The following is a 24,844-nucleotide window of genomic DNA, read 5'->3' on the forward strand; positions in this document are numbered from 1 at the left end:
ACACAAGACACTGTTATGCGGATGAGTGATACTTAAAAAATAACCATGACAATCATACAATTAACGGATCTTTAAGAAGCAGTTCATTTTCCCATGAACTTGTTGACCAAATAGTTCTCTATATAGATGCTCATTGCTCAAACATGAAGTTAAGAGAGAAAAACAGTCCAAAAAAGGACACCTATTTATACCTTTTTCCTTGACGTCAATTTGCAAAGTGTCCAGCACAATTATGCCATCAGTCAATGGAAGTAGTTCAAGCTTGATAGTGGCAATGGATTGAGATGGAATACATCTAGTGTGGCCCAAACATGGCTTCAAATCAATTAGTACCAGTCTAAACACAATTTATAGAGAAAAGAGAGAGAGAGATTTGATACGTTACCCTAGTGGAATTCTACTCTGCAGCCATAGATGTGTACAACTAAGACCAGAACTAGGAATGACATCATCACTCATGGTAGCTGCCTGAGCTTTGCCATCATAACTTTGTTTCTCATTATCTTTTACAAGAGAAGTGAAACTTCGTCTTTGTCCCTGGGTGGCACTGATTCCTCTTTCACCATTTTCTCTTCCTAAAATCTCTGAGAAACCAATAAAAGGACTGATTGGAGTCGTTGGTGAATTCAGGGAGACTACTGAAAGGGGTGAAGAAAATGAGGCTGGAGCAAGCATTGTCAAAGTTAGATCTTCAGAGGTCAAATTTGAAGCTTGAAGAGTTAAGATCTGATCAAATTAAATCGATTAATAAATTGCGATTGAGGATGATGACAGTATAAAACTACTGACAATTTCATTAGGAAAATAATCAAACAAAAACAAACGAGCTCACATGAAAAAGTTGAGTCAGACAATAGTTAACCATATATTAACCTGTACAGGAAGTCTGTAGGTTTTTTCTTGAGCTGCAGGAGACTGTCTTGACATCTCGGAATAAACAGATATCTTTATATCCCTTGAGGTACGTGGTCGCCAACTGGTTGGTTGCTTAAAAAACAACCTTGATACTAGAATAAGCAGCAAAAAACATGGAAAAAACAACTAATTAACACATTACATTCAAAAGATAGCACAACAGAAAACCAAGGGGGCAAAAAACCTACATGTATAATTGCATCGACATGACACCATAATTGAATACTGATCATAAGTTAAAGCAGCCTTCCATCTGTTGAGACTTATTTTTGATGTTTTATTTCCAAACTGCAACTTTGACAATTGAGAACTTCTATCATCCTGAATCTTGAGACCCTTCCACGTAGAAGTTGATGGTTTAACAATAAAGGAGTGCTCTTCACCTCTCCTGTAATTCAAAACTATTGATAAGATGAACAGTATTAAAGCTAATTACATAAACCAAGTCAAAAACATGACAAAATATTATTATCCAAGGTAATTTTTGGACAATTTATGCACTATTATACACTTAATTATTAATAAGTAAATCACAAAAGCAACATGATATGTAATTCTCAAATCAAGAAAAATAATAGTTTTACTTAATATGGAAGACAGGCAACTTCATCCAAGAAAGAAACGATAGGGAAAGGTAACATTTCAAGAAGACACAGATTACCCCAGACAATGGAATCTAAATAGCAAAAGGGACATGCCAGAGGTCGCCTTTAATTTCAAAATGGCCAAAAGAAATATACATCAAGGAATTCACAACCTGTTAGCAATAAAAAAAATCCGATGCACACTTTCAGGTTTACTAATACCTCTTCTGTAGCCCACCTTTTATTACTGGAAACCAAATCCATGGGAAGTGAAACCTGTTGGAAGATTCATGGGAAGCAGCCAAACTGAAAACAGAAAGGAGGAAGTGACAGTTGTGCACTTCAAGCTAGTACTTTAGACCAAGAGAAGCAGTCTCCCTCAAGTTCACTTCCATTCACAAAGGGACAGTTACAGCCAGTGTACAAACTCCTTGAGTCTCAAACCACTTCTTGATTCATAGCTCAAAAAGGTAACTTCTTAACAACTGTCCTTAGTGTCAATTCCAATCATACATGGATTGTTGATTCAGGTGCATCTAATCACATGATGCGAGAGTCTAGTTTCTTTTCTTCATATATTCCTTGTGCAGGTAACCAAAAAATTAAGATTGCAAATGGCTTTTTTAAGCCATTTTAGGGAAAGGTTCTATTTTATCCCAAACATTAACTCTCCAAGATGTCTTGCATGCCCCTAACTCGTCTTGTAATTTATTGTCTGTCAGTTAATTATTACAAGACAAAAATTGCCATGCTAATTTCTTTCACTCTCATCGTGTGTCTAAGGAATTGAACCCGGGGAAGACAATTAGTAGTATTAAGGAGAGTGAAGAACTCTACCTCTTTGAAGATGGACTTGGATCAAGACAGCAATCACAAACAATAAATTCCTGTTTTGAATATTTTTGTTTCAAATAATAATGAGGATATCATGTTATGGCATTTTTGGTTAGGCCATCCAAGTTTTAGATATTTAAAACACTTATTTCCCAAGTTTGTTTGGTGATAAAGACCTTGTTTCATTGTGAGATTTGTGAATGTGCAAAACATTATCATACTTTTTTTTTTTCCAGTTCTGTGTGGCAATTTAAATCATCAAAACCACTTGTTATTCACAATGATGCTTAGGCTCCCAATAAAATAAGGACACTCTCCAAAAAAATGGTTCATTACTTTCTGTTAAAACTTCATAAAGAATATAGCGAGAATTGTAGAAACTAAATTGAACTCATTCATCTGAATGATTGATACAATATATAGGTATATAGATGACCACTTTTTTGGTAATTATTATATTCTAACAGTTTTATAGATGACCACTAAAAGTGGTAATTATTATATTCTAACACTTTTATAGATGACCACTCTAAGACTTTAAACAGGCTGCCAATTGTTTTTTAAAATGGTTCAGACTCAATTTCTAACAAATATACAACTCTTCAAAAAGTGATAACGGGAAGGAATATTTAACATGATCCTAGGAAATTTTTTCCCTAAAAATGAAATTATTCATCACAATTCTTGTGTTAATACAACACAACAAAATGGAATTGTGGAGAGATACAATAAATGCCTTCCATAGGTGGCTAGGGCTTTAGTCTTCTCCACTAAAGTTCCCAAATATTTATGGGGTGAGACAATTTTAACTGCTGCATATTTAATTAACCTTATGCCATTGAAAGTTTTACAATTTCAAACTCCTTTTCATACTTCTAAAGAGTATTTTCCTATGCCACGTATTTCAGCTGATTTACCATAAAAATTATATGGTTGTAATATGTTTGTTCATGAACATAAGCAACTTGGAAAGCTAGACCCACATACTATAAAATGTGTTTTCATTGGTTACTCTCCAACTCAAAACTTATATAATTGTTTTGATCAAAAATCAAAAAGATTTTTGTAACTAAGGATGTCACTTTCTTTGGAGAAAGAACCTCTTTTAATGACATTCATCTTCAAGGGGAGTTCCAAGGAAGATTATTTTAAAAACATAATTCTTTCCAATTAAGTGCTTATTTCATAAGATTCTGAGACTTGCACTATTGCACCCAAACAAAGTAGTTAAGATTTGTTATTTGAACCTTAATGAGTGGGATTCTCACTAAAACTAGGGCTGCATCTTCAAAGCAAAGTAGTAGCAAACAATCCTTGGAAGCTAGAAATAAGGAAGAACTAACCTAAATGCCACAACATGGTTCTTGCAATGAGACAAGAAATAGGTTCAACGATTCTGACCGAATTTGGAAAGGAAAGGTTTATATGAGGAAGAAAAACACGGAAGCTGAAGAAAAATAAACTCTCCAACACAACCATGAGTTTGTACCAAGGGAGAATTTGATCCATGAACCTGAAACAAGTAAAGCGTCTTCTTCTAAAGACAATAATCAAGATGAGTCTACTAAAATGAATATGCCCATAGTCTTCAGAAAGGTGTTAGATCTTGTACTAACCATCCTCTTTCTAAATTTGTGTCATACTTAAATTTGTCTTCATCCTTTCAGATGTCTAATGTAGAAAATCCAAAAAATGTAAGAGTTTCGAGGTGGAAGGAAGTTGTTCTTATGGAGATTAGAGCTTTTAAGAAGAACCATACTTGAAGTATTATGCCTTTACCTACCATAAAGAATAATGTGGGCTGTAAGTGGGATTTTATAGGAATTGAAGGAATTGTGTTTGTTATCACACATGCAATCCTCTATTTATAATGAATAAGGATACAAAATAAGGAAATACGAAAATAAAAGATAATAGGTAATATTGGAGTATAGTTTTACTCCTTTATTGTTATTTTCGGTTATTATAGATATTTTCAGTTATTATAGATAATTAGGTTATTTTTCAGTTATTATAGATAATTAGGTTATTATAGACCAATCTCAATTGGCTCTATAAAAACCTGTCTTGTACTCTGTTTTCAGTGGGTTAATGAATTACACTCTTTACCTATTGAAAATCTATTATTTTCTCTATCTCTCGCCTCCTCTCTCTCTCTCTCACATATAATTCCTTTATGGTATCATAGAGCTTCTTGATCCTCTTCTTCTCTCCTCCGTTTCCGCTTGACCAACAACTTCCTATGGCTGAATCTACCTCCACAATGAATTCTTCCCCACCACCACCGCCTCCTCCACCAATTCATGCCAACCCAGTCAAAACACCGTCCCACCCAAGAATCCTCCCTCTAACTCCCATCCGTCTCTCACCTTCTCTCACACTATCTCCGAAAAGCTTGACACCAAGAACTATCTTCTTTGGTGTCAACAAGTTGAACCCGTCATCAAGGGTCACCGTCTTCACCATTATCTTGTCAACCCCCAAATTCCTCAAAAATTTGCAACCCTTGCTGACCGAGATGCTGGTCGCATCTCTGAATCCTATCTTGCCTGGGAACAGCAAGATCAATTACTACTCTCTTGGTTACAGTCCTCCATGTCTAAAGACATGCTTACACGAGTTATCGGTTGCAAGTCCTCCTTCCAGCTTTGGGACAAAATTCACTCATACTTCCACTCCCATATGAATGCCAAAGCCCGCCAATTGCGCAATGAACTTCGTAGTACCACCGTCGAAAATCTGTCAATCTCTGAATATGTGCTTCGAATTCAAACCCTAGTTGATGCCCTCACAGCCATAGGCGACTCTGTTTCTCCAAAGGAACACCTTGATATAATTCTTGAAGGTCTTCCCGAAGAATACGAATCCACTGTGTCTCTCATCAGTAGCCGTTTTGACCTTCTAACCATAGATGAAGTCGAGACCTTGCTCCTTGGCCATGGATCCCGTCTTGACAAATTCAAGAAGAAAGCCGCTGCCTCCATTAATGTCACCACTGCCACCACTGAACCCAACCCGCCTGTCACGAACCCACAAGCACACCTTGCCCATCAAGACAATCAATCTGGCTTTTCTCATCGTCGAGGGGGTCGTACCAATTCTCGTGGTGGCCGTTTCTCCAATCGGGCAGGACGTGGTCGAGGCAGATTCGCTGGGTACCAATGTCAAGTCTGCCACAGGTATGGACATGTTGCCTCTGCCTGCTATTATCGTTTTGATGAAACCTATGTCCCATCCTCACCCCTTGAAGCACCCGCGTACCACTCCATCAACCAACATACAAACCCAGGCGCGTGGTACAGCAATCAACCTGCTTCGTCTTCTCCTCATCAGAATGGAATTCTTGGACCTAGACCTCAATTTACTCCTCAAGTCCAATTCACCTCCACCCAGGCGCAACCTCAAGCCATGATTGCATCATCCTCTTCTTCAAGCAACAACAATTGGTATCCGGATTTTGGGGCATCAAATCATGTTACCAATGTTTCTCAAAATATTCATCAATTCACTCCTTTTGAAGGACCTGATCAAATCCATGTTGGCAATGGACAAGGGCTTCACATTAACTCCACAGGTGTTACCACCTTTCATTCTCCAATCAACCCTAAGTTTCAATTCGCTCTAAACAATCTTCTATTTGTGCCCTCCATCACAAAAAATCTAATCAGTGTTAGTCAATTCTCCAAGGATAATTTTGTATATTTTGAATTTCACCCCCACATTTGCTTGGTCAAATCACAGGACACAAAAGAAGTTCTTCTCCAAGGCTCGGTTGGTCCTGATGGCCTGTACAAGTTTCCTGCACTCCTTCCTACTCCCAGTACGCAATCTGTCCAGCAGGTGCAACCGGCCAGAACCTTTTCTGTCAATACTGCAGCAACAAGCTCTGTTTCCTTTGCCACTTGGCACTCTAGATTAGGACATCCTAATGTTGATGTAATGAAACATGTTTCCCGGAACTTCAACATTCAACTTGTGAACAATAATAAATCAAATTTCTGCACTCCTTGTTGTCTTGGTAAATCCCACAGATTACCTTCCAATCTGTCTAGAACTATTTACAATACACCCTTTGATTTAGTATACAGCGATTTGTGGGGACCTGCTCCGGTTACGTCAACCTGTGGATATCAATACTATGTCACTTTTGTCGATGCTCACACACGCTTTACGTGGATCTATCTTCTCAAATCTAAAGCTCAAACCTTTAACGTTTTCAAACAGTTTCACGCTATGGTTAACAATCAATATCACCACCCAATCAAAGCATTGCAAACTGATTGGGGTGGTGAGTATCGTTCCTTCACTAATTATTTGAATGAAGTTGGAATTCAACACCGTCTAATCTGTCCACACACTCACCATCAGAATGGAGTTGTTGAAAGAAAACACAGACACATTGTTGAACTTGGTCTCACATTGTTGGCTCAAGCTGAATTACCTATGCAATTTTGGGATCATGCCTTTCTCACTGCAGTTTATCTCATCAATAGACTCCCCTCCTCATCTATTCAAAATGTTGTTCCTTATCATAAACTCTTCCATCAACCACCAGATTATCTCTCTCTTAGAATCTTTGGTTGCTCTTGCTTTCCACATCTTCGGCCCTACAACAAACACAATCTTCAATTTCGATCCCAAGAATGTGTTTTTCTTGGTTACTCCACCTCTCACAAAGGTTACAAATGTCTTGCTGCTGATGGACGTCTCTACATCTCCAAAGATGTAGTGTTTAATGAAACTAAGTTTCCCTACAAGGAACTTTTCTCCTCTTCCAAGGCTAGTGTCTCCCAACATTCTATTTCGGTTCCTCTTACTATAAATCCCACTCCCACACTATTAGAGAAGAGAATATAGGATAATAAATACTTTTATTTGCTGTCTTATTTACGTGTATCCAAATATATTTTTTGATTGTATTTTGCTATTATCTTTAGGTTAGTTACTGTTGTTGACTAACTAACTCTTGAGTTAGTTAAGTCCGTTAAGTTTATATATGTAGATAATACCTCTCTTGTATTATCTTTTCAATCAATTCAATTCTCATTCAAAATATTGAATCTCAGAAATCCTCTTGCAATTCCTTTTCTCATATGGTATCACCGTGAGCACGGTTCGTTCAGTTTCTCAACCCACCTCTCCGTCGTATCCTGCTAATTGCTCGCGCCTCTGTTGCTGCGCGAAATCTCCTCGCTGTTGTTGCTCGCGCGTTTTTCGCCGCGCCTTGTCGCTGATCTTGCTTCGCTGATCTTCCTGTTCTTGCTCGCGCGTTTCGTCGCGCCTCATCGCTGTTCTTGCTCGCGCGTTTTTGTTTCGTCGCGCCTCGATGCTGATCTTGCTTGTGTGTTCGGTCCTGTTTCTGTCATTTGTTCACACTCTCTTCATCGTGTGACTTCTTCCATCTTGTCGTCTCTTGCCTCCGTTGATTCAATGGCTTCCGCTTCCTCTGACCATTCCGCGTCACACACTTTTTCCCAATCTGTTACATGCAAATTGGATGACAAAAATTTCATGACCTGGAACAACAGGTCACTGCTGTGATCCGCGCTCATGACCTCGAACGTTTCGTGGTTAATCCAAAAATTCCACTCAAATTCTTGACTGCTGAAGATCGTGACTCCAACAATGTCAATCTTGAGTATACTGTTTGGGACCGCAAGGATTCGCTACTCTTTTCTTGGCTGCTTTCAACCCTCTCTGAATCTATACAGGCTCGTGTCGTCTCCTGTCGGCACTCCTATCAGATTTGGGATCTTGTTTTCCAACATTTCCATTCGCTCACCAAGGTTAAAGCTGCTCAACTGCGTCTTGAACTCCGCACCATCAAGAAAGGGACACGTTCATGCTCCGAGTACTTACTCCACATTAGCACCATTATTGAAATGCTGGCTTCGATTGGCAGTCCTGTTTCACCTCGTGAGCATGCTGAATGCATCATTGGTGGTTTGCCACCCGAATACGACTCGCTCATCTCCACTGTCACTGCCTTTGCTAGCAGGGATGACACATTTTCCCCTGCAGAACTTGAGCACGTAATTCTTGCTCAAGAGGCTCGACTTGATCAAACCAAAATCGCCACTCTCCAAGAACCTGTAACAATCAATCTTGCCCAGCTTGTCCCTGTTCCTTAAGTGACTCAGAACGCTAATTTTGCCTTTCAACAATCTCAGCTCGCTCACACTCAGCCTAACACGCTTCAGAATTTTCCTAATCAGAACCGCAATGGTGGTCGTGGTCGTCGTGGTGGCAGGAATCGTGGTGCTTCGGTTCAATGTCAAATCTGTCATAAACGTGGTCATGAAGCCTCCACGTGTTATCAACGCTTCACTCCAATGCTTACTCCCTACCCTACCTTTGGCTCTGGGTCTGTCTATCCTCCTCGCACTGGCACTGTTCCACAGTTTGGCACCGCAAACATGCTTGGCCTCTCTGGTCAACCTTCGTGGCCGCCCCCCACCATCGGTGGATTCTTTGGGTCTATTCCCTCTGGCTACTATCCTTCACTGCCTGGATTCCATCTTCCCACGTCACAACCTACTCAGCAAGGCTACTCTGGTTCCACTTCCTCCGCTCCAAATGCGGCGCCCACCCTAAACACTGCCATAGTTTGGATTCCTGACTCTGGCGCATCTCATCATGCCACTCTGGATCCTCAACATCTCCTTCAAAGTGCCCAGTTTACAGGAACCGAGCACATTGCTATGGCCAATGGCCAAGGTACATCTATAGCTTCAATTGGTTCTAATGTGTTTAGGTCCCCCATTCATCCCTCCACTGTTTTCTGCCTGAAAGACTTATTACTTGTTCCTACTTTAACAAAAAATCTAATCAGTGTATCTAAGTTTGCCAAAGATAATAATGTCTACTTTGTATTCTATCCTCATTCATGCTTTGTCAAATCACAGGATTTGAACGAGACTCTTCTTGAGGGCAAGCTTAGTGAAGATGGTCTCTATCATTTTCAGCCAATTCTTGAAACGAATAAATCCCACTCTGGCAACATACCCAAACACTTTACTAATTCTGCACCTTGTATTTTTCTTTCTGAACAATGTAAAAATGGTGTTTCTCATACTTACAAACAATGGCATTTACGGTTAGGGCATCCTCATCATGATGCACTAATCAAAGCTCTACATTTGTGTAATATTCGGATTCCTCATATTAATAAAATTTCCAACTTTTGTGATTCGTGTTGTGTGGCCAAATCTCATAAACTTCCCTCTAAATCCTCTACCACCGTTTATTCTAAACCTCTTGAACTCGTTTTTCTTGATGTTTGGGGACCTGCATCATTAGATTCCAGTTGTGGTTATTTGTACTTTTTAACGTGTGTTGATGCTTGCACTAGATATGTTTGGATTTATCTGCTTCATCGGAAGTCCGATGTTTACACTCACTTTCTGAATTTCAAAGCCCTTGCTGAGAAACAATTTCAAACTCCACTTAAGGCGGTTCAAACTGATGGTGGTGGTGAGTTTCGTCCGTTAGTTCCTTTTTTGCAACAAAAAGGCATACTGCATCGACTGACCTGTCCGTACACTCATCATCAAAATGGCATGGTTGAAAGGCGCCATCGTCATATTGTTGAGCTTGGCTTGGCCATGCTTCATTATGCTTCGTTACCCCTCAAGTTCTGGGATCATGCATTTCTGACCGCTGTGTACCTCATTAATCGACTTCCCTCTTCGTCTATTGATCACAACTCACCCTACAAACTCATCCATCACAAAGACCTTGACTATCAGTTTCTAAAAATCTTTGGCTGCTCCTGTTTTCCTCTACTCAGACCTACAACCAGCACAAAATTCAACCTCGGTCAGAGGAGTGTCTCTTCTTAGGTTACTCTCCTACTCACAAAGGCTACAAATGCCTAAGCAAGTCTGGCCGTATCTACATCAGCAAAGATGTAGTGTTTAATGAAGACAGATTCCCCTACAATGACCTCTTTGTTCCCCAATCTACCTCATTTGATCCTTGCACTTCTGTCTCCACCATTCCGTCTCTTATCAACCCGTCTCAACCCACTCTACCTGAGAGCTCTGCTTCATTTGGTGATAGTCTCCCATACACTCAGTCTACTGACCCTCAACTTCCTTCACCTATCACATCACAGAGCTCCTCCTCTACCTCTACTGCCTTGACTGAAGCTTCAGAACCAGCCAGACCACTTAATGTTCATCCAATGCTTACACGCTCCAAAAATGGAATTGTTCAACCCAGACGAAATCCCACACTTCTTCTGTCGCATGTTGTGCCTAAAACAGTCAAAACTGCTTTGGCTGATCCTAATTGGCGTGCTGCCATGCAAGCTGAAATTACAGCCTTACACACCAACAACACCTGGAGCCTAACTACCCTACCTAGTGGCAGAAAACCCATTGGGTGCAAATGGGTTTTTCGTGTCAAGGAAAATCCTGATGGTTCTATCAATAAATATAAGGCCCGGTTGGTTGCCAAAGGTTTCCATCAACTACCTGGTCTGGACTTTTCTGAAACCTTCTCTCCTGTTGTAAAACCAGTTACCATTCGTACTGTTCTCTCTCTTGCTGTATCCTTTCAGTGGTCTCTTCGACAACTTGACATTAATAATGCCTTCCTCAATAGCATGCTTGAGGAAGACATCTACATGTCTCAGCCTCCTGGTTTTACAGATTCTGCCAATAAAAATCTTGTCTGTAAATTGCACAAATCTCTTTATGGACTGAAACAGGCTCCTCGAGCCTGGTTTGACAAACTTACGTCTGTTTTACTCAAGCTTGGTTTCAACAAAAGCAAGTGTGATCCCAGTTTGTTCATCTTCTCCACCTCTACTGTCACTATTTTCATGCTGGTCTATGTAGACGACATCATTCTCACTGGAAATTCTCCATCCATGCTGCAAAAATTTGTTACCCAACTCAACGATATTTTTTCTCTCAAAGATCTTGGTGCTTTGGACTACTTCTTAGGTATTGAAGTCAAGTCTCTCTCTCAGGGAAAATTGCTCCTTTCCCAGGCCAAGTATATTACTGACCTTCTTACTAAGGTCAAAATGGAAGACTCCAAAAGCATCTCCACTCCCATGATTGGCGGACAACAACTTTCTAAAGAAGGAACTCCATTTGATGATCCTACCTTGTATAGGTCTGTAGTTGGTGCATTGCAGTATGCTACAATTACAAGACCTGAAATTGCCTTCAGTGTTAATAAGGTAAGCCAGTTCATGTGCTCTCCCATGGAAGAGCATTGGAAAGTTGTCAAACGAATTCTTAGATATCTCAAAGGAACTGTCGGTCATGGACTTGTGTTCTCGCCTGCAAAGCACACTGATCCCTTCAATCTCACTGCTTTCACTGATGTTGATTGGGCGTCTGATCCAAATGACCGAAGATCAACTTCAGCAGCGTGCATCTATCTTGGTCCTAATCTTGTGTCTTGGTGGTCCAAGAAACAACTACTTGTTGCCAAATCCAGCATTGAAGCTGAATATAGAGCCTTAGCTCAAGCTGTAGCTGAAGTTTTGTGGATTCAGTCACTGCTGAAGGAATTAAAGGTTCCTCTCAATACTCCTACTGTACTTTGTGACAATCAAAGTACTGTTGCACTCTCACACAATCCTGTTCTACACTCCAGATCCAAGCATATGGAGCTTGATATCTTTTTTGTTCGTGAAAAAGTACTCAACAAGTCCCTCAATGTTTCGCATATACCTGCCCAACATCAGATTGCAGATGTTTTGACCAAGGCCCTGTCTCCCAAGCGGTTTCTTCTTCTTCGCTCCAACCTCTGATCCATCTACTTTGTTTCATTCCCCTTGAGCTTGTAGGGGGTGTATTAGAGAAGAGAATATAGGATAATAAATACTTTTATTTGCTGTCTTATTTACGTGTATCCAAATATATTTTCTGATTGTATTTTGCTATTATCTTTAGGTTATTTACTGTTGTTGACTAACTAACTCGAGTTAGTTAAGTCCGTTAGGTTTATATATGTAGATAATACCTCTCTTGTATTATCTTTTCAATCAATTCAATTCTCATTCAAAATATTGAATCTTAGAAATCCTCTTGCAATTCCTTTTCTCATACACACCCACTCATGAGACCAGACCCACCTCTCCCAATCCACCCGCAACCTCACCAAGCCTAACCTCTGATTCCTACAGCCCTAATACTGCTGCCCCGGGTACCTCTCCCTCTACTTTATCCATTCCAACATCCTCCAACCTTGAACCTTCCTCATCTCCTATCATTCACCCTCACAATGTGCACCCTATGACCACAAGAGCAAAAGATGGTATAGTTAAACCACGCCTACAACCCACCCTTTTATTAACTCAGGTTGAACCCAAAACCACCAAACAAGCCTTATCTAATCCTACCTGGTCTGCTGCCATGCAAACAGAATACAATGCTCTCCTTCACAATAACACCTGGTCTCTTGTTCCTCTTCCACCGCATCGCACTGCTATAGGCTGCAAGTGGGTCTTCCGTGTCAAAGAAAATCCTAATGGTACGGTCCAAAAGTACAAGGCACGCCTTGTTGCCAAAGGATTTAATCAACAATTTGGCTTTGACTATCATGAAACCTTCTCCCCTGTTATCAAACCCGTCACTGTCAGACTCATTCTCACCCTTGCCCTTACTCATCGTTGGCTCATTCAACAACTCGATGTTAACAATGCCTTCCTCAATGGAACACTTGACTGGATTTGAAGCTTCTGATAAAAATCTCGTCTGCAAACTTCACAAAGCCATCTATGGGCTCAAACAAGCACCTCGTGCTTGGTTTGACAAACTCAAACAACTCTGCTGCGATTAAACTTTTATGCCAGCAAATGTGATCCATCACTCAGGGCAATAATGTCATCTACATTCTGGTGTATGTTGATGACATTATAATCACTGGCAATAATTCCACAATCCTTCATACGCTCGTCTCTTATTAGAGAAGAGATTATATTAATAAATACCTTTATTAGTTCTGTTTTAATATTGCATATCTTTTCTATATCTTTTCTGTATCTTTTCTGTTTTTCTGTTTACTGTTACCAACTCATCAAGTTGGCTAGATTGTTAGGTCTATATATGTAAGTGATATCCCACAGATATCATCATCTCATTTTCTAATCATAATACAGTCTATTGATTTTCTCTCAACTCTCTCTCTCATATGGTATCATCGTGAGCACGGTGAGATCCGGGTTTCTTCTCTCCCAGTTTGTGTGGCTTTGCCTTTCGCGCCCTCTTTGCGTGCTGCCTCTGTATCTCGCGCCTCCTTCGCGCGTTCTGTTTTCTGATTCGCGCGATTCCCTGTTTGCTCGCATCCTCTCTGTTCGACTTCGCAGCGCTGCTTCGTTTGATTTCTGCTCGCACTGGTCTTGCGCGTCTTCTTGTGATCTTTCTCTCTGATTTGCTCCAATGGCCTCCGCTTCCGCAACCTCCAACAATTCTGTCTCGCACACCTTCTCGCAATCTGTCACATGCAAACTGGATGACAGGAATTTTTTAACTTGGCAGCAACAGGTTACCGCGGTAATTCGCGCACACGATCTGGAACGATTTGTTGTCAATCCCAAAATCCCGCTGAAGTTTCTTACTGCTGAGGATCGTGATGCCAATGCCATCAATCCCGAATACACTGTCTGGGATCGCAAGGATTCTCTGCTGTTTTCCTGGCTTCTCACAACACTCTCCGAACCAATTCAGGCTCGTGTTGTCTCATGTCGTCATTCATATCAGATTTAGGACATGGTGTTTCAGCATTTTCAGTCACTCACCAAAATCAAAGCCACACAGTTACGTTTAGAGCTTCGCACCATCAAGAAAGGCACAAGATCGTGTTCAGATTATCTCTTTCGCATCAGTACTATTGTTGAGACTCTTGCTTCGATTGGCAGTCCCGTTTCGCCTAGAGAACATGCTGAGTGCATTCTTGGTGGTCTCCCACCTGAATATGACTCTCTGATTTCAACTGTCACTGCGTTTATCAGCCGTGATGACATCCTTTCTCCTACTGAAATTGAGAACATGATTCTTGCTCAGGAAGCAAGACTTGAACAAGCAAAAGCTGCTGTCGTCCAAGAACCCCTATCCATCAATCTTGCTCAAGCCACTTCTATCCCAATTGGTGTTCCTAACGTCAATTTGGCTTTCCAGCAACCCCAGATGTCAAACCTTTCACCTAATACTGTTCAGAATTTTTCACCTCAGCCCCAAGCTGGCTTCAATAATCATGGAGGACGTGGTCGTGGATCTCGTGGAGGACGAAATCGTGGGTCCACTGTTCAATGCCAAATTTGTCACAAACGTGGACATGAAGCCTCCACGTGCTATCAGCTTTCCCATAGTCTATCCATGGGTGGTTTTCGGTTGCCTTTTCATTCTTTGTTTACTCCTTACCCCACCTATGGTCCCAATTCTCAATCTGGGTATGTGCCTCAGCACCCTGGTCCTAGTGCTGCTCCATACTATGGAACTGTTAATATGCTTGGACAGTCTGGTCCTGTCCCATGGCCCTCTTATCCTTTGGGTGGCTCCTTCTCTGGTCCTGGTATTCCACCTCCTGGATTCACCTTTCCTGCAATAACCTCCAATCAGTCTAGCCATTCACGCACTGCTCCTCCTGCTCAACATGTTCATGCTCCTCCAACTCTTAACACTGCCACCGCATGGATCCCAGATTCTGGTGCTTCTCACCATGCAACCCCAGACCCTCAATACCTTCTACAGAGCGCTCAATTCACTGGTGCAGAACACATTGCTATGGCCAATGGCCAAGGTACATCTATTGCCTCAATAGGTTCTAATATGTTTCAGTCCCCTATGCATCCCTCCAAAATTTTGTCCCTCAAAGACCTTTTACTTGTTCCCAGTTTAACCAAAAATCTAATAAGTGTTTCAAAATTTGCTAAAGACAACAATGTCTACTTCGTTTTCTATCCTCATTCCTGTTTTGTCAAATCACAGGATTTGAACGAGACTCTTCTTGAAGGGAAACTTGGTGAAGATGGTCTCTATCATTTTCACCCGCATCTGGCAAAGAAGAAATCCTTCACTGTTAACATTGAGCAGAACTCAGCCTTTCCAAAATCTGATCCTTGTATTTTTCTTTCTGCAAAATATAATCATGGTGTTTCAAATACCTATAAACAGTGGCACTTACGGTTAGGGCATCCTCATCATGATTCCCTAACTAAAGCTTTACAAACTTGTAATATTCATCTTCCAACTATTAATAAAATTTCTGATTTTTGTGACTCATGCTGTATTGCCAAGTCTCATAGACTTCCTTCTCAACTATCTACTACTGTTTATTCCAATCCACTTGAACTTGTTTTTCTAGATGTTTGGGGACCTGCATCATTAGAATCTAGTTGTGGTTATTTGTATTTTCTAACGTGTGTAGACGCCTGCACCAAATACATGTGGATTTATCTCCTTCGTAGAAAATCAGATGTGTATTCCAATTTTCAAAATTTTAAGGCCCTGGCTGAGAAACAATTCCAAACACCTCTCAAATCTGTTCAAACGGATGGTGGAGGTGAATTTCGCACTCTAATTCCATTTCTTCAACAAGAAGGCATTATTCACAGATTCACTTGTCCCTATGCTCATCATCAAAACGGCACTGTTGAACGAAGACACAGACATGTCGTTAAACTTGGATTGGCAATGCTTCATCATTTGGCCTTGCCACTAAAATTTTGGGATCATGCCTTTTTAACTGCTACCTACTTAATCAACAGACTACCTTCCTCCTCTATTGAATTTCAATCACCCTATAAATTGATTCATAACAAGGATCCAGACTATAAGTTTCTCAAGGTTTTCGGCTGTTCCTGTTTTCCATTACTCAGACCCTATAATCAACACAAAATTCAACCCCGGTCCGAAGAGTGTCTATTCTTAGGATACTCACCTAGTCATAAAGGTTACAAGTGTTTAAGCAGATCTGGCCGAATCTATATCAGCAAAGATGTGATCTTCAATGAAGACAGATTTCCCTATACTGATCTCTTTATTTCAAAAAATCAAACCTCTACCCCTGCCACCTCTGTCTCTATTCTTCCCTCTCTTGTTTGTTCACACAACCCACCGTCCTCTCTTGTGATATCACCTGCCATCTCTGCCAGTTCTGGTTCCTCTGAGTCTAATTCTTTTCCCTCTTCTACACCTGACAGCACTACTTCCCTTACTGTTTCATCCTCTTCAAATTCACCTCCAGCCACAACTCTTAATGTTCACCCTATGACTACTCGCTCAAAAAATGGGATTGTTCAACCCAGAATTAACCCTACACTTTTGCTGTCCAATGTTGAACCAAAAACTGTCAAAACTGCTCTTACTGATCCCAATTGGCTTGCTGCCATGCAAGCTGAAATCACTGCTCTACATGCCAACCGTACATGGACCTTAGTTGAGTTACCTCCTGGCCGAAAACCCATAGGTTGCAGATGGGTCTTTCGTATTAAAGAGAATCCTGATGGCTCCATTAACAAGTACAAGGCCAGACTTGTGGCCAAGGGCTTTCATCAACAACCTGGTGTTGATTTTTCTGAAACCTTCTCTCCTGTGGTTAAGCCTGTCACCATCCGGATTGTTCTCTCCCTTGCTGTAACCTTTCAGTGGCCACTTCGACAACTTGATATTAATAATGCATTCCTCAATGGAATGCTTGAAGAAGACATTTACATGTCTCAGCCTCCCGGCTTCATTGAACCCAGCAATAAGCATCTTGTTTGTAAACTACAAAAGTCTCTCTATGGTCTCAAACAGGCCCCCCGTGCCTGGTTTGACAAATTAACTTCTGTCTTGCTAAAGCTTGGTTTTCACAAGAGTAAGTGTGATCCTAGCTTGTTCATTTTTTCTACTCCATCTGCCACTATTTACATGCTTGTTTACGTGGATGACATTATCCTCACTGGCAATTCCCACTCCTATGATTGGTGGTCAGCAACTTGCTAAAACAGGAATCTCGTTTGATGATCCTACTTTGTATAGATCTGTAGTTGGTGCATTGCAATATGCAACAATTACACGACCTGAAATTGCCTTTAGTGTCAATAAGGTAAGTCAGTTCATGTGCTCTCCAATGGAGGAGCATTGGAAAGTGGTCAAAAGGATACTTAGGTATCTCAAAGGGACTCTTAAATATGGTCTTGTTTTTACTCCTGCTCGGTCATCCTCCTTCTTCAATCTTACTGCCTTCACTGATGCTGATTGGGCATCTGATCCCAATGACAGGAGATCTACCTCGGCTGCCTGCATTTATCTTGGCCCTAATCTGGTGTCTTGGTGGTCTAAGAAACAACTGCTTGTTGCAAGGTCAAGCACTGAAGCTGAATATCGTGCTTTAGCTCAAGCCGTCACTGAGGTCTTGTGGATCCAATCCCTTCTAAAGGAACTGAAAGTTCATCTAAACACTCCTACAGTGCTCTGTGATAATCAAAGCACAGTAGCACTGTCTCACAATCCTGTTCTACACGCAAGATCTAAGCATATGGAACTTGACATCTTCTTTGTTCGAGAAAAAGTCATCAGTAAAGCTCTGGTTGTCTCACATATTCCTGCTCAGCATCAATATGCAGATCTTTTAACCAAGGCACTGTCTCCCAAGCGTTTTCTGTCGCTGCGTTCCAAGCTCAATGTTGCTGATCCATCAGATCTGTCTCATCCTCCTTGAGCTTGTGGGGGGTGTATTAGAGAAGAGATTATATTAATAAATACCTTTATTAGTTCTGTTTTAATATTGCATATCTTTTCTATATCTTTTCTGTTTTTCTGTTTACTGTTACCAACTCATCAAGTTGGCTAGATTGTTAGGTCTATATATGTAAGTGATATCCCACAGATATCATCATCTCATTTTCTAATCATAATACAGTCTATTGATTTTCTCTCAACTCTCTCTCTCATATCTCTCAACTCCATTCAATCTTCTCCCTCAAAGATCTCGGTGATCTTGATTTCTTTCTTGACATTGAAGTAAAGTCTCAGCCTGATGGTTCTCTCATTCTTACTCAAAGTAAGTACATCCGTGACCTATTGAATCGTACTGACATGGAAGGCTCAAAACCTATTTCTTCTCCCATGATTTCTGGAAGCAAAATATCAAAAGCAGGCTCTGAAGATTTCTTGGATGCTTCTCTCTATCGTTCAGTTGTAGGTGCATTGCAATATGCTACCATTACAAGACCCGAAATTAGCTTCTCTGTAAACAAAGTCTGCCAGTTCATGTCCTATCCCCTTACACATCATTGGGCAGCTGTCAAAAGAATTCTCAGGTATCTGAAGGGCACTACATCCTTGGGTCTTCGTCTACAACCTGCTTCTTCTCCTTCCTCTCTCTCGATCCATGCCTATTGTGATGCAGACTGGGCGTCAGATCCTGATGACAGGCGATCTACATCTGGTGCCTCCATCTTCCTTGGACCAAATCTCGTGTCCTGGTGGTCCAAAAAGCAAACTGTCGTTGCCCGCTCTAGTACTGAAGCTGAATACAGAAGTCTTGCCCTCGCCACAGCTGAAGTTACTTGGATACAAACTTTGCTATCTGAACTTAAAGTCACTCATTCTACTCCAATTATCTTCTGTGACAACTTGAGCACTGTGGCTCTCGCTCACAACCCGGTTCTTCATGCGCGCACCAAACATATGGAATTGGACCTTTTCTTTGTTCGCGAGAAAGTGGCTGCCAAGTGTCTTCAAGTTGTTCATGTTCCATCTATTGATCAATGTGCTGATGTGCTCACCAAAGCTCTCTCACCCTCGCGGTTTTGTGAACTTCGATCTAAGCTTCAAGTAGTTGAGTCTCCTCATCCTACTTGAGCTTGCGGGGGGCTATTGGAGTATAGTTTTACTCCTTTATTGTTATTTTCGGTTATTATAGATATTTTCAGTTATTATAGATAATTAGGTTATTTTCAGTTATTATAGATAATTAGGTTATTATAGACCAATCTCAATTGGCTCTATAAAAACCTGTCTTGTACTCTGTTTTCAGTGGGTTAATGAATTACATTCTTTACCTATTGAAAATCTATTCTTTTCTCTATCTCTCGCCTCCTCTCTCTCTCTCTCACATATAATTCCTTTAGGTAATAATGAGTAAAATCCCTAATTTCTGCTATACAAGTTTCCCTAATTTTAAGGAATCAATCATATCAAATTATATTTTTAACACATATTTAACAGTTTTCACTGTGAAATATAATTTTGATGGTTTAATGCAAAGATATAAGGCACAATCGGTGACTAAGGGATTCACACAAAACTATGGTTTAAATTATTCAAAGACCTTTGCTCCAATTGCAAAGATAAACACCGTCAGAATTATCTTATCTTTTGCTGCCAAATTATATTGGCCTGTGCATCAATTAAAAGTAAAAAATGTCTTCCTCAATGGCAACTTAGAGGAAGATTATACATGGATAGTCCTCTAGGCTTTGAAAACAAATTTGGAAACAGAGCATGGTTTGAAAGGTAAGCAAATCATACCTTATTTACAATTTCTTTCTAAAGGGATAGTTGTTGCACTGATAGTCTATGTTGACGACTTCATCCTCAATGAAGATGATGAAGTAGAATTAGAGAGGCTAAAAAAGAACTTGGCAACAAAATTTGAGATCAAGGAATTAGGATCTGAGATACTTTCTTGGCATTGCTCAATACATTCTGGAAGTACATTCTGGACCTCTTAGAGGAAACAGAGACGAGTAGTTGTTGATAACCCTATGAATCCCAACATGAAACTTTGGGAAGAAGGAAGTGTTCCTATTGATGTTGGAAGATACCGTAGTTTAGTTGACAAACTAATTTACCTGTCTCATACATGGCCTGTTATTGCTTTTTTTGTGTGTTGAACATCAGTTTTTGCACTCTCCTTATGAAGAACACCTTCAAGCAGCCTACAAAATTTTGAGGAACTTAAAGAGCAATCGTGGAAAACGTCTATTTTTTTAAATAAAAAAAAAATAGTGAAAGGAATGTTGTTTTTTCACTAATACAGATTGGGTATGTTGGAAATAGGAATATTTTAGGAAATAAGAAATTCGTTAATATTTATTTTTTCAAGTTGCCTAGATACTTGGTATAGCTAGGTACAATGCATCATAGGAAGTAGTGGTATCTTATTCTCTTGTAATTTGTGTTAGCATTAATTATCTTTGTAATTCTGTTGAATATAAATAAATCCATTCTGCTGGGTGAAATTATCACTCAAACATATTCAGAATTTTTTTTCCTGAAACGCAATAGAATCTGTCGTTTGTTTGGATGAAAAAATTGGCACTGTTCATGCAGAATACTAAACAAATGATAGAAACCTCGAGGAGGAACTTGGTTGTTGTAGCTTTTCCTTCAAGTTTCTTCCTAGATTTTTTCCTTATTGACACTCTTCAAGCTTCTTGAAAATCTCCGATGGAGAAAGAAACCTCTGGACTCACCTTCAAAGGTGAAGAACTCTTTTCAAGTAGTGTCACTTCAAGGTAGAAGATAAACCACTTCGAATCTCACCACACTCTTTAAAAGAAGATAAGAGAATTAAAAGCAAATCAAATAGAAAATTTAGACTTTTGAGATAAAGGTGTGCCTAACAAGAAAAAAATAGAGGGAATTGAACTCCAATGCAAGTTCAAAAAGCTATAAGTAACTGGAAGGATGCTGAGAAATCCTCGAGAAATCTGCTAGTCATTGGAAAAGCTGCCGGAAAAGTCACCGAAAAATCTGAAAATAACCAAAAAAGTTACCAGAACATCTGACAGTTGCCAAAAAACAGAGAAATGCAGTAAAACTTGACAGCACTCAGTTCCCAGTCAAGTTTACAAATTGCTGACAGCTTAATAGCCCAATCAGACCTTTTTCAAAGTGATTTTGTTGCAGAAGTAGAGCCACCTTAAACTGGGAGCTCTGATACCATGTTAAAAGAAAAAAACAAATATTTTCTGAATATCCGGTAATTCCACCCAACAGAATGGGTTATTTATATTCAGCAGAATTACAAAGATAATTAATGCCAACACAAATTACAAGAGAACAATTAAGATACCACTACTTCCTAGTTTCTATGATGCATTTAATCTAGCTATACCAAGTATCTAGGCAACTTGGAAAAATAAATATTAAAGAAGTTCTTATTTCCTAAAATATTCCTATTTCCAACAGTGCAAGGTCTGTTATAGACAAAAAATCCATTTCAGGTAATTGCATCTATGTGTGGGGAAATTTGGTAACATGGGGAAGGAAGAAACAAGGAGTTGTTGCTAGAAGTAGTGCAGGAGCTAAATTTAGAGCAATGGCAAAAGGAATTTGTGAACGACTATGGATTTGTATTGTCCTAGAAGTACTCGAGATGGCAGCGGAACTCTCATTGATGTTGTACTGTGGCAGCAAAGCTGTAGTAAGCATAGCTCACAATCTTGTTTAGTATGATAGATGCTGAAATTATTTTCTTACCATTTGTGGCTTCTAGTAAACAAACAACCAACTTCTTGGCAAAGAACCTAGCAAGGCTCACTTTTGAGCATTGGATAAGCAAGTTGAGCATGATAAATATATATGCACCAACTTGAGAGAAGGGAGGGGGGTATAGGAATTAAAGATATTGCAAATTTTCATATTAAAGGCAACAGAGATTTGATTTATTTTGTTTTAAAAATAAGATCTCTTATTCCCTTCGATCCTTATTATAAGGCACAATTTAAAAGGAAATGATAGTCCTTTTTATAAGATACTATACAATTTCTATTAAGTATTAATTTTTATTTTTTATCCTTTGTTCCTATTACATATTGTGAGAATACGTGCTTCTTATTGTTAAATAATGAGAAGGAAATTTGATAAATAATTAATAAATATTCTCTTTCTCACCTCTTAACTCTTCATTTGTCATTTATCAATTTTATTGGTATTGGTGCGTAAGCTTTGATATAGAGTAATATATTCACCCCTCCCATGAAAATTTAATAAGTAAAAAAGGTAAAATGACACATCATGATCTTGTTTTATAAACCTAATAAAATCAACTAACATAATTACTAATATTGATATGTATGATTTGATTAAAAATGTCTTATAATAAGAATTGGAAGAGGTATTATTTGTTTCCTTTTTAATATTCCTTGAATCAAGGAATATCTTTAATGTAATATTTCTATGTAAGCAGTAATTTTACTTTTGAATAAGATAAGCAATTTTTCACTCTTGCTCTCTACCGATATCATGTCATAGGTTTCTAAGTTTAAGTAGGTCGGATCTCTATTTCAAAATGGTGGGGAAATTAATGAAAAATTGTAACACAGGATACATGATGAGTGGTTAAAATAAAAAAGCATCCCGAGGAGTTATTTTGATCACAAAGCACCTACCAAACTAACGAAAGTATTGTACTATATGACCAGCTATACTTTATTCTAGTGAATGATGAGCTTTAAAGGGAGAAAAGAAAAAAGTTACAGCAGTAGAAATGAATATATTAAGATGGATATGTGGTCACGCTAAAAAGGAAAAGACACAAAGTAATTGAATACATGGAGATATTAGTGTGACACCTATCGAGGAAAAGATGACATAAAATTGGTAAATGTTTAGATATGTGCAAAAAGGTCTACTGGATGGGAGGCATTGGTTTAGAGAATAGATCACATGGATCTTAGTCCTATGAAAAAAATGTAGAGGAAGTCCAAGAAAGACGGTCAATTACCCCTGAGAATTTTGTTATTAATTGAACTCAATGACATTGTATGATATATGTAGCCGACCTAACCTAATGAAATAAGGTTATTGTTATTGCATCACCCTCTTCATTGCCTTTGCCTTCTGATAGCCTTTTCTATATCCTCCAAGTGTTCACCAATCTATCAGTTCAAATAAGAAATAACAAAGTAAAAGTGAATTCACTTAAAATTGATGATTATGTTATGACTTGTTATTTTTTCATAAAAATTACAACTATATCTACAAGGATTTTTTTGACCTGTGTCAGCCATCAATTAAGTAAAAGATAATTGATATGAACAAATTTCATCACAATTTAGATGTCGAGGCATCCAATTTTAACTTGCGATAAAATTTAGGGACTAAAATGCTCAATTAGATGTATGGGGATCGAAAAGGGGACCAAAACTATATTTAAGCATAAATAGTTTAACTCCCCAAAATAATTTAATTAACAGAACATTAGTTAAGCCACGAAGTTGTTTAACAGCTAGTTTGCTGCAACTGAGGAAAAAATTCAACTTTCCTCTCTAAGAATCAAAAAGAAATCATTTACAATCTTTTGCCAAATGGCTAAGTATTGATATAAAAAATACCTCTTTAACATTAAAAAATGGGCAAATGCTAAATATGATATAGAAAAACTAATATAATGCCATGTCAAGATTTTTGGCTTCCTAAAGTGCATATTGAACCCCAGACACTTTTCTAGCTTATGTTCTATAAGCATATGCAATTTGATAGCCAGATATTAAGATCAGCCAAGACACTGACAAGTAATGATAGAAAGTTATAAACAATATTAAGATAATTATTCAGGAAAACAACCTGAGGGCTAGATTTGGTAAAGAATGATCATTTCCAGCTTCAATACATGAAATTGGCAACGACGACAGTGATCCATTTTTTGTAAACTCCTCACAAACAATAGTTATGGTATCTATAAATATCACAATATCTGGAGCATGTGTAGGAGCAACATTCTGGAGAACAACTTAAAAACAATTAATAAAAGCAGAACTGAAAAACAGTAGAAAGGCCCAAAATAGTCAAATAATTTGATGTATGACATCACAGTTCAAACCTTTATCTGAACACACAGAAGATCATCTGAATTGGAGTCGGCAGCAAAAGAATGAATGTGTATGGGTTGTATTATTTCAAGTTTCCTTCTCCATCTTCTTCCTGGTGTATATATGCCTTCTAATCCACAACAAACATAAAATCTATCTTGTTCCAATGAAACACCTCGAAAAGATAAAAGTCCTTCCACCCCCCTTTTTTTCCGTAAATATTTCTGAGATGATATTTGATCCCACTCCTCAAAGTCAAAATCTGGCTTAGAACTAGCTGCTTTAACAGGAGCAGCCGGAGTGGTCATAGTTTGTGGTATTGATGACATGGAGTAACTTCTGAAATTGCTAAAGGAGAATAACTGAGAGCTAGATGATCCAGAAATGTTGGATCTCTGAGAGGAGCTACCATATCCCGAAGTTGAAGTTAAATGAGAAGGGGATGGTGGGCAATTAGAAGGTTTCCCACTATCCAATGGAATTATCCAATTTAACAGCTCCACACACGAATCCTGATTTGTATAAACTGGATCCACCTTGCTGAAAGAAGATGACCTTCTCTCCTGATGCTTTTCAAATTGAAGAATTTCTATACAAGGATCTGAAAGAAAATTAACACCAACATTCACCTGTAAAAGAACCTGCATCCTTCCACAGAGGAAAACTGAATTAGATCAATAATCTGAGTAATTGTGATAATCAACCTTCGAATCCACAAGTTAAGATGAAGTTATATAGAAAG

The 24,844-nt window shown here is 39.1% G+C and overlaps 1 protein-coding gene across 6 annotated transcripts in view; it reads right to left on the reverse strand.

Annotated features, from left to right (window-relative positions):
* Nucleotides 1-24,844, reverse strand: part of LOC109799908 (uncharacterized) — a 29,895-nt gene that overhangs the window by 1,015 nt on the left and 4,036 nt on the right. For 4 of the 6 annotated variants that reach the window (XM_020360558.3, XM_020360560.3, XM_029271573.2 and 1 more), the window contains 6 exons: nucleotides 24,114-24,743; nucleotides 23,858-24,012; nucleotides 1,104-1,303; nucleotides 874-1,007; nucleotides 386-726; nucleotides 192-295 (listed from right to left, as the gene is read on the reverse strand). In XM_020360558.3, the coding sequence (XP_020216147.1) occupies nucleotides 192-295; nucleotides 386-726; nucleotides 874-1,007; nucleotides 1,104-1,303; nucleotides 23,858-24,012; nucleotides 24,114-24,743 (1,564 nt within the window). Of the gene's footprint in view, nucleotides 1-191; nucleotides 296-385; nucleotides 727-832; nucleotides 1,008-1,103; nucleotides 1,304-23,857; nucleotides 24,013-24,113; nucleotides 24,744-24,844 lie in introns of those variants that run through there. The other 2 variants (XM_083066363.1, XM_083066362.1) reach the window with 2 other exon arrangements.

The sequence above is a fragment of the Cajanus cajan genome, chromosome 11 (assembly GCF_000230855.2).
Source record: "Cajanus cajan strain Asha chromosome 11, NIPB_CcT2T_4, whole genome shotgun sequence".
Taxonomy (NCBI): Eukaryota; Viridiplantae; Streptophyta; class Magnoliopsida; order Fabales; family Fabaceae; genus Cajanus; species Cajanus cajan.